This window comes from Mobula hypostoma, chromosome 25, assembly GCF_963921235.1.
Source record: "Mobula hypostoma chromosome 25, sMobHyp1.1, whole genome shotgun sequence".
NCBI classification, from domain to species: domain Eukaryota; kingdom Metazoa; phylum Chordata; class Chondrichthyes; order Myliobatiformes; family Myliobatidae; genus Mobula; species Mobula hypostoma.
The window spans coordinates 9,872,055-9,885,096 of NC_086121.1; the positions used below are offsets into that span (position 1 = coordinate 9,872,055).

At 45.3% G+C, this 13,042-nt stretch overlaps 1 protein-coding gene across 1 annotated transcript in view; it reads right to left on the reverse strand.

Moving 5' to 3' along the window:
• The window catches only part of casz1 (castor zinc finger 1), a gene marked incomplete at its 5' end in the record, with an annotated part of 136,799 nt that overhangs the window by 104,327 nt on the left and 19,430 nt on the right, over positions 1–13,042 (reverse strand). Inside the window, 3 exons of the mRNA XM_063032856.1 lie at positions 5,597–5,668; positions 7,291–7,326; positions 12,183–12,224. Of these exons, the coding sequence (XP_062888926.1) occupies positions 5,597–5,668; positions 7,291–7,326; positions 12,183–12,224 (150 nt within the window). The remainder of the gene's footprint in view (positions 1–5,596; positions 5,669–7,290; positions 7,327–12,182; positions 12,225–13,042) is intronic.

Sequence of the window (13,042 nt, forward strand, 5' to 3'; positions counted from 1 at the left end):
AGCAACAGAACAGTACACACTACCTGTTGCACTATCGCAGACTTGTCTCTGTCTTTTTCTGCACTAATATCTTGTTTTACAGTCTTTTTCTTCACTGTGTTGTGTAATCTATGTCCTGTGTGATGTCTGTCTCTATGTGCCTCTGTTGCTGCTGTAAGATGCTTATTGTCCCTGTACCTCACTGTACTTGTGCACAGGACAATAAACTCAATTTGATCACATCCACCATGACTTGATTGGTCGTCCATCATATCTCGCAATGACAGATTTGTGCAGGTCATCTTTAGATGATATGAACTGCATGAAGAAACCCTTATGGAGAGTTTTTAAAGAGGAAAGGCCGTGGCACTGGGACAGTTCCACTCTCTCGACCTCAGAAGCCCCAGTCCAGAGGCACGAGTATTTGTCACAACTGGGGTCTTCCTTGGTTGCATTGGATAACCACGACTACTTCTCTGCCTGATCATGCCCTTCGCCCTCTTTGTGAAGCGTTGTGGAATCGCCTTCTTGGCCGCTGGACCCCACTGTTGATCTCATCTGCCTAGTCTGCCAGAGGTGACTTCGCAAGCTAGGACGGGGCATGTACCAATCTCAACGGGGTATGAAGCCCACCGGCTGCCCTCACCTGACTTTGCCCGTCTCTCAAAGCACTGTACCAGTGTGTGGCTGCTGTCACCTGTAACCGCTACCCATAATCCCAATCAACTTCCAGACCTTCTCCTTGCAGGCAGAGGGGATTCGTTTATTTGGCATTTGATTACTAATTTAATTGGGTCAGCACAGCATTGTGGGCCGAAGGGCCTGTTCCTGCGCTGTACTGAGTTCTATGTTCTTCTCCCATTCCGAAACTCCGACACCCAGCAACAAGCATCTGCAAGAGGTTAAACTTAGGCTGGCATGTTTAAAATTACAATAAAATTCGTGGAAGCTACTGGGGTATCCGGTTCCAGTCCTGGGCCCTCTCGCCTCAAAGTAACATATATCTCAGAGCAACACTCGCAAAGAAACGGCTTGTTTATCCCCTACTCTTGGTACTTTGGCCGTCAAATTGAAGTATTTCTGGCGTTTCCTTGCCAGAACATTCTGTGAGAGCAGAGGGTGGAAATGCACTCTCAGTGCACCCAGAGTGACTGCATACTGAGGATGATGATTGTCAAAACCCCTTCAATTATAATGAAAAATACACAAATAAACATTTGGATTGGTGTTGCCAAAAGTACCATCTGCCAAGTCAGTGAAATCCACAGGAAAAAGCAAACGGAGAGGTTTTTTTTCAAAATGGAGATTATCCCATGGTTGCTTTTTAGTGTAAGCAACTCGAGTTCATTTACCTAATTGAATACAGGAGCTTCTGCATTTCAGTCACATTAAACGGATTTAAAAAAAAACCTACATGAAACACAGTTCTTGTTTTATGATAGCATTGGCCTCTGGACAATTTCATTTCCACTGCATCAGTCTAATTGGCTGATTATATTCTCTGACAATTAAATATTAATGATGTAATGACACAGTGATTGCTGAAGATCTCAAATGACTGCGAAACAGGCATTTTGATATCTGTTTTTAAATCTACTTGTATAAAGTTGCAGAAAATTACTTGAATAAGTTTTGACTGGAAGGGAAAACTATCATCTTGATGAAGGGATGGAATCTTATTTCTGTGTTGAAAATGAAGCCTCAATGGCCACTTTATTAGGTACACCTCTACACCTGCTGGTGCAAAATCTAATCGGCCAAAGGTATGGCAGCAACTCAATGCATAAAAGCATGTAGACATGGTCAAGAGGTTTAGCTGTTGTTCAGGTCAAACGTCAGAATGGGGACAAAGTGTGATCTAAGTGACTTTGATTGCCGGTGGTAGATGGGGTGGTTTGAGTATCTCAGTAATTGCTGATCTCCTGGGGTTTCTACCTACAACAGTCTCTAAGGTTTACAGGGAATGGTGTGAAAAACAAAAAAAAAACATACAGAGAGCGGCCGATTCTCTGGGCGACAATGCCTGGTTAACAAGAGAGGTCAGAGGAGAATGGCCAGACTGGTTCAAGATTGACAGGAAGGCGACAGTAACTCAAATAACCACACATTACAACAGTGGTGTGCAGAAGAGCATCTCTGAACACAAAACATGCTGAACCTTGATGTGGATGGGCTACAGCAGTAGGAGACCACGAACTTACAGCACTGTGCAAAAGTCTTAGGCACATATATATATAGCCAGGGCGCCGAAGACTTTTGCACAGCACTGTAGTAATTTTATGTTTTGCACTGTACTGCCACTGCCAAAAAACAAACTAAATTCATGACATATGTGAGTGATGATAAACCTGATTCTGATATGGGTTTCTATTATGCACTGAGATCCCCTAGGTCTGAGTCAACGTAGTAGTAGTATTGTGGACTGAGAGAGGGAAAGGGGAATCACGGTTGGGAAAAGGGGAAGAGAGAGGGGGAGTGGGAAGCACCAGACAGGTAGTCTGTAATGATCAATAAACCAACTGTTTGGATTTAAATGACCTTGCCTGGTGTCTCAGCACTAGGTGTCTCTGCACCCGCGCCAACCCCACCTCTGGCTCTTCTTCTCTGCCACCTCCAGCAGCGCTCCACCCTCGCCAGTCCCAACACCCTTTGCTCCCGCCAGCTTTACAAACTCACTCTCCGGTCCATGTTGACAAATACAGTACTGTGCAAAAGTCAGGCACCTGAGAGATATACATGTGCCTAAGACTTCTGCACAGTCCCATACACTCACTGGCTACTTTATTAGGTACAGTAGAGGCATCCGTTAGTCTTGCGAGACCATGGATCTGTGCCTGGAAAGTCTTCACTTTCCAGGGCGCAGGCCTGGGCAAGGTTGTATGGAAGACCAGCAGTTGCCCATGCTGCAAGTCTCCCCTCTCCACGACCCCGATGTTGTCCAAGGGAAGGGCAAGGGCTGATACAACTTGGCACCAGTGTTGTCGCAGAGCAATGTGTGGTTAAGTGCCTTGCTCAAGGACACAACACGCTGTCTCAGCTGGGGCTCGAACTCACGACCTTCAGATCGCTAGTCGAATGCCTTAACCACTTGTCCACGCGCCCACTGGGTACAGTGGGTACTTAATAATATGGCTACTTAGTGTAGATGTAATACACACAAAATGCCAGAGGAACTCAGCAGGAGCATCTATGGAAAAGAGTAAACGGTTGACTGTTGCAGGCTGAAACATCGACTGCTTACTCTCTTCCATAGACGCTGCCCGGCCTGCTGAGTTCCTCCAGCATTTTGTGTCTGTTGCTTTGATCTCCAGCATCTGCAGATCTTCTCTTGTTTGCGACTTAATGTAGATGCCTCATCAAATTAGAGACCATTTTCCAAGGCTGGATCATGAAAACATTGCAACATCAGACCCACAGAGCCAACGTTTGGCCCCTGTCTGAGTGCTTTCAGTAAGGAAGCTGAAACAGAATCTGAGCTTATCTCTCACCAGTCCAACCGCTCACGCGGAGTTGTTCAGAGAAATATTCTGCATTATGCTGAGCAATTATCAAAACAGAGGGCTTGGCAGATGCAAGGGCGACCTTGTTAGAAATTCCTTAATTAAATCTCTGTCCTAAATAGCATCAGCTCCTGGAATTTTTTTGCAGGCTACTGTTTCTGTTTACAGCAAATATTTAGCTAAATTTGCATCAAGAGCACACTTCTCTCCCTGCAAGGTCTTAACCCTGAAATAAATACAGCAGGCAGATATGATATGAAAATGCAGCACTTCCGTCAATTGCACAGGTTACAGACACAGGGAAGCGATTCTTTCCTCTTCACCCTTGCCACAGAGCGAGTGAGTAACTGTGGAGAAATCACTTTGAATGAGGGCGATTAGTCTGAGGGGCCAGGAAGGCTGAGGGATTTAGGGAAAGCAGAGCTGAGGTGGCTGAGGTTGGGGTGGTGGTGGTGGAAGGATGCGGCACAGTCTGCGGGCAGCTTGTAATTTCTCTCTGTGAGCACCTGGGTCCCAGCTTCCCATCACACTCCAAAAAGTGCACGGTTAGGGTAAGGTTTAGTAAGTTACACGAGGGCAGAGGCGTGGCGGCGCACGTGGCCCGCCCCCAACGTAACCCTCGCTGGCTTGAGTTGACGCAAACAACACTTCATCGCACGCGCAACAAGTAAGGCTAATCGCTCATCGGTCACAATTCCACTGCGCCGCGGAGCGAACTTGACGGGCTTTGTCCTGCTCCCGCCCCTGACAGGATCATGGAATCCTGACCTCTGGGCGGAAAAGGCAACAGGGGAGTGCGGGATGCGTCACAGGCGAAGCCCTCCCCGCCACTGAGCGCGGCTACGAGGAGCGCTGCCACAACAAAGCAGACTCCATCAGCAAGGACGCCCACCATCCAGGCCACGCTCTCTTCTCACTGCTACCATCCGGGAGGGGAGAACCTTTGGCCTCGCACCACCAAAACTCAAAGTTGGAAGCATTTTTTTAATCAAAGTACATATGTGTCAATATATGCAACCCTGAGATTCATTTTCTTGTGGGCATACCCAATAAATCAATAGAATAGTAACTATAAGGAGCAAACCTTTCCGTTTTCTCCTTGACTAAATTCATCACCTCTCTGTCCATCCTCAAATGAGTGGTTGATGGTGAGCATGATTCAGAGGGCTGAAGGGCCTACTTTAGTGCTGTATCTCTCTATCTCCATCAAGGGCACAGCACTCTCCACCATCAAGGAATCTTCAAAAGAAGATGCTTCAAGAAAGCAGTGTAGGATCCTTACCGTCTGGTACATGCCCTCTTCTCATTACTAACATTAGGGAGGAAGTACACGAGCATCCGGACGGTGACTTCACAATTGCAGGAGACTTCAATCATGTTATTATCGTGTATTTTTAATGCTTATTCATTCTGTATGCTCACTGCATTTTTTTTTTCACGCTGCATCAGATCCAGCGCAACAATCATTTTGTTCTCCTTGACACTCGTGTGCTGAAGGACGACAAGAAACTATCTTGAATCAGTAAATGTTTTAGGAAGAACTTCTCCTCTGCCATCAGATTTCTGAATGGTCCACGAACACCACCTCACTATTCCTCTTCCGCACCATTTAACTTTTTAATTGCAACTTATAGTAATTTATTTATGTTTTGCACTGTACTGCTGCCACAAAATAACCAGTTTCACAACATACAGTACTGTGCAAAAATCTTAGGCACACATATATAGCTCGGGTGCCTAAGACTTTTGCACAGTGCTGTATGTCAGTGCAGATAAACATGATTCTGATTTTTAATCAGGGATTCTTACTGACAGACTGGAAGGTTTGAGGACAATTTTGTGCTGTGGACTGGCCCCGACCGGCAACTACAATATATCCCTTTGTGTGGGTGGTTCCGTGTGTGACAGGTGACAAGTGGTTGGTTCAACTCCAAAAGCAATGGGGCAATGCTCAAACACCTTGCACACCCACCAAGATTTCAGTCTCAACTCCTCACACTGGTACGCCATTTGCAAATTACCAAGCAATTCCGAAGTGCAGGCAACACAGAACAATCAAATCAGGTTCAGTTTTCTTAACAAGGTTTTCTATGTAAAATAAAGTAAAATTTGCATACCTGGCAATGTACTTCTGGTAAATATTTACATCATCGGGCAAAGCACCTGGTTTGTCTGAGGACAATCCATTCCTAGTTTTTGTGAAGGCAAAGTAAATAAAAAATTAAATTTGAATTAGTTTTGCATTTAAAAATAAATATATAACCTGCCAAAACACATCTGAGAGTTTATTTCATGAATTGTCTTCCTGCCTCACGGTCTACAGTATGTGACAGTTTCTTAGATGTTTTACTGTCCAAGTATTGAAACATCACATTAATTATAGATTCACAACAGGAAGATTATAAAAACAATTGACATCAAGCTTTAACCCTTTGATAACTCACATCGGCTAAGTTCGAACAATGTTATAGACCATCTGGGGTATTGTTCGCTCGCTATGTGATGTGGGTGATCATGGTCTTTCCATTGACCATGATTATTCTTGGCAAATTTTCCTACAGAAGTGGTTTGCCATTGCCTTCTTCTGGGCAGTGACTTCACAAGACAGGTGACCCCAGCCATTATCAATACTCTTTACTCCGCCACTCAAGTATAAATGCGGTAAATGCAAGCAGGCACTTCCTGCTGAGGTTGGGCGAGACTAGAATTAGAGGTCATGGGTTAAGGGTGAAGGGTGAAATGTTTAAGGGGAACATGAGGGGAGACTTTTTCACTTAGAGGGTGGTGAGAGTGTGGAATGAGCTGCCAGTGGAAGTGTTGGATGCGGGTTGGATTTCAGCACTGAAGGGATACTTGGATAGGTACATAGATGGAGGCTATGGTCAGGGTGCAGGTCAGCGGGATTAGGCAGCATAATAGTTTGGCATGGACTAGACGGGCCAAAGGGCCTATTTCTGTGCTGTCCTGTTCGATGATTTTACTATTAAACTGTAACTGTTCTTAAAGTAACACCCCTCCACTACTCCCCAGACCCGTCAAAACTGAAGCTAGCGAATATCTGCACATCTCTGCTAGAACGTAGTACAGCTTCACCTTGTTCACCTCTGGCACTAACAAATCTCGTACACCTCTCGTACATAGGGAACTTTTGTTCATGTCTAGTGCATCTCTAGCAAAAAAAAGGAATGTTAAAGCCAAATCACAAAACACAGTTGCACACAATTCACTGAGTAGGTACACTCAGTGGCCACTTTATTAGGTACACCTGTACATCTACCCCTTAATGCAGATATCTAATCAGCTGATCATGTGGCAGCAACTCAATACATAAAGGCATGCTGACATGGTTAAGAGGTTCATTTCCTAGTTAGTGTAATGTTTTAAACTGATTCATTCTGAACTGCATGGTTGGGAGTAGGGGAGAAAGGAGTTTCCGCTTTAATACAAGCACAGCAATACCAGAACTGTATGTAAATTTTCTACACTGAGCAGAGGAAATATTCTACACTTTTCAAATATCTTGTTGGAATTACCAAACCTTAATTTACTTGAAATCAATCTCCAAGTGTTCAAATATCTTTTAATTTCATTAAAAATATTCAGATTTCCTCTTCCCTCCTTTGGATTCATTATACATTGGGAAACGTCCAGAGTGTGACATTACCCTGGGATTGATGAAGCTCTTCTTTGGTGTTTATTACTACTAGTTAATAATTAGTTTCTGATCAAAATAGAGCCCTCAGTGCCTTAACCAACTGGTTACTGAGGGACTGATACTGCACAGGACCGTCCCATTCCCAGAGACACTCACCGATTCACTGTAGACACATTCGAACTCGACAACCTTCTGTGGAGAAAGAAACGCACAGAGATGAGTCTTCCAAACTTTGACTATGTATTCGTTTCCCTCAGATTTTCCCAGTTCACTTAGTATTCCCAGAAAAAGGATTTCCCTTGTGATAGGGTCATTCAGGGCCACAGGATCCAAAGTGACTGTCAACCTTAACCATCAGGTTCTTGAAGCAGAGATGACTCTCCTTCTATGCTCATCCATCATCAGGGACCTCCACCATCCAGGCCATACTCTCTTCTCACCGCTGCCATCAGGAAGAAGGTACAGGAGCCTCAGGACCCAGAGCACCAGGTTCAGGAACAGTTATTACTCCTCAACCATCAGGCACTTGAACCAAAGGGGATAACTTCACTCAACTTCACCACCCAGACACTAAATTGTTCTCACAACCCATGAACTCACTTTCAAGGACTCATCATCTCATGTTCTCGAAATTTATTGCTTATTTATTATTATTATTTTCTTTTTGCCTTTGCAGTTTGTTGTCTTTTGCACACTGGTTGTTTGTCAGTGTTGCGTGTGGTTTTTCACTGTGTTTCTTTGTATTTACTGTGATTGCCCACAATAAAAATAATCTCAAGGTTGTATATGGTGACATATATGTACTTTGATAACAAATTTACTTTGAACTTTGAAAAGATCCCGAGGGGATTGGAAATTCATTTTTCATAGGGTTTAATTGCAATATGGAACACAGAGCTGATATGATCTCACAGAGATCACAGAGCTGGATAAACTGAGGGAAAGTACAACTGGGGACAGTGGATAGTCCTTTCAAAGAGATGTAATGAACCAAACGGCCTCCATTCTGTCATCTCCTGCTGCTTTAAGAGAGTGATGCCGTCCCTCACTGTGTCCTGGTTGGGCTCATTTTCCACATCCTTCTGGCACTGGGCCCACTGGCTATTCTCCTGACAGTGGAGTCAGGCTGCTCCAGAGGAACAGGCCCAAGGAGTGCCCTGGCCTATGATGTAATGAGGAATCAGAAAAGGCAGCTGAGGGTCAGGCCGGTTCTGTTTGCTGCTCTGTGACATTTACTCTGCTCTCTCCTGCACTGTGGCTGAGGCTGAGGCCGTGGGGCCCACTCTGGCTGCATGTCTGAGGACTCACTTTCATTCTAAATGCTATTTGCTTACTTTTATTATTTGCACAATTCGTGTTTCTCTCTCTCTTTCTCACTGCACATTGGGTGTTTGTCACTTTTTTAATGGGGTATTTTGGGTTTCTTCTTTTGTGGTCGTCTGTAAGGAGACAAGTCTCAAGGTTCTACAATGTATGCATACTTCAATAATAAATCTACTTTGAATTTTGAGTCTCTCAGTGCATTTGGGAATAGGAAAACTGCCTCAGTTTCTTTTTCTTTCTCAGGATGGGCAACTGATCCCAATGAGAACTCAGTTAATCATAGTAACAGACTAGGCCCTTTGGCCTACATCCCTAGCATTGATCCTGATTTTTAAAAATATTCTCTCCACACTTCCATCGACTTCTCTAGTTTCTACCCCTCATCTACAGAAGAGCGGCAATTTACAGTGGCCAATTAACCTACCAACCCACACATCTTCATGACGTGGGAGGAAACGGGAGCATCTGGAGGAAATCGGTGAAGCCACAGGCCTAATGTACAAAATCCATCCAGACAGCATCAGGGGTCAGGATCAAACCCACTGAGACAGTGTCTCTAATGGCTGTGTCACCCTTTATTAGGTACCTGTGAGCTCTACCCTTAAACCCTCCACCAAAAGGAACAGCCTCCTTCCAGCCACTTAGCTCCCGGAGAGTCAGGGATTTATGGAAGCAGCAGAGGCAGGGACAAATGCAGTATTTAAAAGATATTTTATGTTTAATGCAACGTTCAAAAGTTGGGCAGGTCCCTGGATGAGAAAAGTTGAGAAGGACATGGGTCAACCAGGACTAGATTCCAGAATTGGGCAGAATGGCCTGTTTCTCCGCTGTATAATTCTATGAACACCATGTGGTCACAGGAAAAACTTGCAGACTCCACGCAGTCCGCACTTGAGGTCTGGATTAAACCCATATAATTGGATCAGTCCCTCCGCTAAGCTGGACCCTTGTGTCACCCAGGTTCCTGAGGCTGGTACGACAGGCAAGGGGCAAGTTTCTCTGTAAGTCAGGGCCTCATCCCCGGATTCTGGACCTTGGACTTTAAGGTCCAAGTTTCTTCTGCTCTGCAGTGAAGACTCATTTCTCTTACAGCGGTTGAGTGCTCATCTTCACAAACTGGCAACTGCCAGAGCACTAATTGAAAAGGAGCACGTGATGCAGACATTGTGGACAGAAAGCACTTCTGTGGTAACACACACAAAGCTCTGGAGGACCTCAGGAGGTCAGGCAGCATCTACGAAGAGGGGTCAACAGTCGACATCAGAACGTTGACTGTTTATACTTCTCATTGGATGTTATGTTTAAACCTTACAATTAATCCTAAGGTGCACAAACTATATTCAATTGAAGCAAAACATCTCTCTTGTTTATTCATAGTATAAAATGCAATAATAATTATTTTAAATTGAAACCAACTGCATTGTTAGCAATTTAGTTTCTTTTGAAATTATAAAACAAATACACTGAGTGGCCACTTTATTAGGTACACCAGCTCGTTAATGCAAATATCTAATCAGCCAGTCATGTGGCAGCAACTCAATACACAAAAGCACACAGACATGGTCAAGAGGTTTAGTTGCTGTTCAGACCAAACATCAGAATGGGCAAGAAATGTGATCTAAGTGACTTTGACTGTGGAATGATTGTTGGCAGCACATGGGGTGGGTTGAGTATCTCAGAACCTGATGATCTCCAAGGAATTTCATGCAAAATAGTCTCTTGAATTCTCAGAGAATGGTGCAAAAAACAAAAAGTTCTGTGGCTGAAAATGCCTTGTGAATGAGAGAGCTCAGAGGATAATGGCTTGACTGGATCAAGCTGGCAGGAAGGCGACAGTAACTCAAATAACCACACGTTTCAACAGTAAACAACAGGAATTCTGCAGATGCTGGAAATTCAAGCAACACACATAAAAGTTGCTGGCGAACGCAGCAGGCCAGGCAGCATCTCTAGGAAGAGGTGCAGTCGACGTTTCAGGCCGAGACCCTTCGTCAGGACTAACTGAAGGAAGAGTGAGTAAGGGATTTGAAAGTTGGAGGGGGAGGGGGAGATCCAAAATGATAGGAGAAGACAGGAGGGGGAGGGATGGAGCCGAGAGCTGGACAGGTGATAGGCAAAAGGGATACGAGAGGATCATGGGACAGGAGGTCCGGGAAGAAACGCATCTCCCCCATTTCACGTACATCTGCTCTCACTCCATCCTCCCGCCACCCCATTAGGAATAGGGTTCCCCTGGTCCTCACCTACCACCCCATCACCCTCCGGGTCCAACATATTATTCTCCGTAACTTCCGCCACCTCCAACGGGATCCCACCACTAAGCACATCTTTCCCTCTCCCCCCCCCCGCATTCCGCAGGGATCGCTCCCTACGCAACACCCTTGTCCATTCGTCCCTCCCATCCCTCCCCACTGATCTCCCTCCTGGCACTTATCCGTGTAAGCGGAACAAGTGCTACACACGCCCTTACACTTCCTCCCTTACCACCATTCAGGGCCCCAAACAGTCCTTCCAGGTGAGGCAACACTTCACCTGTGAGTCGGCTGGGGTGATATACTGCGTCTGGTGCTCCCGATGTGGCCTTTTATATATTGGTGAGACCCGACGCAGACTGGGAGACCGCTTTGCTGAACATCTATGCTCTGTCCGCCAGGGAAAGCAGGATCTCCCAGTGGCCACACATTTTAATTCCACATCCCATTCCCATTCTGACATGTCTATCCACGGCCTCCTCTACTGTAAAGATGAAGCCACACTCAGGTTGGAGGGACAACACCTTATATTCCGTCTGGGTAGCCTCCAACCTGCTGGCATGAACATCGACTTCTCTAACTTCTGCTAATGCCCCACCTCCCCCTCGTACCCTATCTGTTACTTATTTTTATACACATATTCTTTCTCTCACTCTCCTTTTTCTCCCTCTATCCCTCTGAATATACCCCTTGCCCATCTTCTGGGACCCCCCCCCCGTCTTTCTTCCCGGGCCTCCTGTCCCATGATCCTCTCATATCCCTTTTGCCAATCACCTGTCCAGCTCTTGGCTCCATCCCTTCCCCTCCTGTCTTCTCCTATCATTTTGGATCTCCCCCTCCCCCTCCAACTTTCAAATCCCTTACTCACTCTTCCTTCAGTTAGTCCTGATGAAGGCCTGAAACGTCGACTGCACCTCTTCCTAGAGATGCTGCCTGGCCTGCTGCGTTCACCAGCAACTTTTACGTTACAACAGTGGTGTGCAGAGGAGCATCTCTGAACACACTGTCGAACCTTGAAGAGGATGGGCTACAGCAGCAAAAGACCACTCCTGTACCTAATAAAGTGGGCACTGAGTGTATGTGAACTGATGGCCAGAAAAAAAAACCTTGCACAGATCCAGGAACTTGAAGGGTAGAATCCTAACTCAATGTCAATGAGACAGAGGAGGTGTCCAAATGTGTACCTTCTGAACCTTCATATTAAACATACCCACCTTTAAAAAATAAAAGTAAAAAAAAAGATATACCCTTGCACGTTTTATAAAGCTAAAAAGGACAGTGATTAGTTGAAGAGTTAAACTCATTACAATAATTTTTCTTAAGCTGAATTACCACAATCGTAAAATGCAATTACAGTAATGGACTGCTGCTAGGAAAGGTCATGAACACTTTGAAGGACTCAATTCCTTAAACAATTACAGTTAGAGCTGCAGGACTTCTGGCTGAGATAGGTTTAGAAAGTAGAATACATACCCAACGGAGTCATCCACTAACGGGTCCCCTTTGGAAAGCCGGCTGCGTGAGAAATTTAAAATTAAGTTAATAACACTTTTGCTTGGCACATCTGTTGGTCAGTTAATGCAGGATAACTTGACAGTGAACTGCCACAGATCCAAAGTAACGCATGCCTGAAGTGCTAATTTAGGAAAAGATGAAAGCATCTGCCACATTTCAGCTCCGACACGCACTCACAAAATGTGGGAGGAACCTAGCAGCGTCTTTGAAGGAGAATAAACAATCGACATTTCGGGCCAAGACCCTTGAGGGGTGTCGGGACTGGAAAGGAAGGGGGTAGATGCCAGAATAGGTAGGAGAAGGAGTACAAGCTGGCAGGTGACAGGTGAGGACAGGTGAGGTCAGGTGATGACAGGTGAGGTCAGGTGAGGAGGAAGGTGATTGGGTGCTGGGAGGGAGGGATGAAGTAAGAAGCTGGGAGGTGATAGGCTTAAAAGGTAAAGGGTTGAAAAAGAAGGGAAAATTGGAATTAGGAGAGGCATCAGAGGGAGATGATAGGCAGGTGAGGAGAAGGGAAGGAAGGAATGGGGAAAAAATGACCAGAAGTTAGAGAAGTCGATGTTCATGCCATCAAGTTGGAGGTTACCCAAGATGTAATATGAGGTGTTGCTCCTCCAATCTAACCAAACAACTTAACTCAATTCAACTGCTCAAGAGTATGAACTCCAATGTAAAGCAGAGACAGATGAAGCTCTCCCTACTCTGGACAGAAAATAATCTGCAGATGCTGGGGTCAAAGCAACACTCACAACACGCTGGAGGAACTCAGCGGGTCGGGCAGCATCCGTGGAAAAAGATCGCTCGTCGTTCCGGCCCGA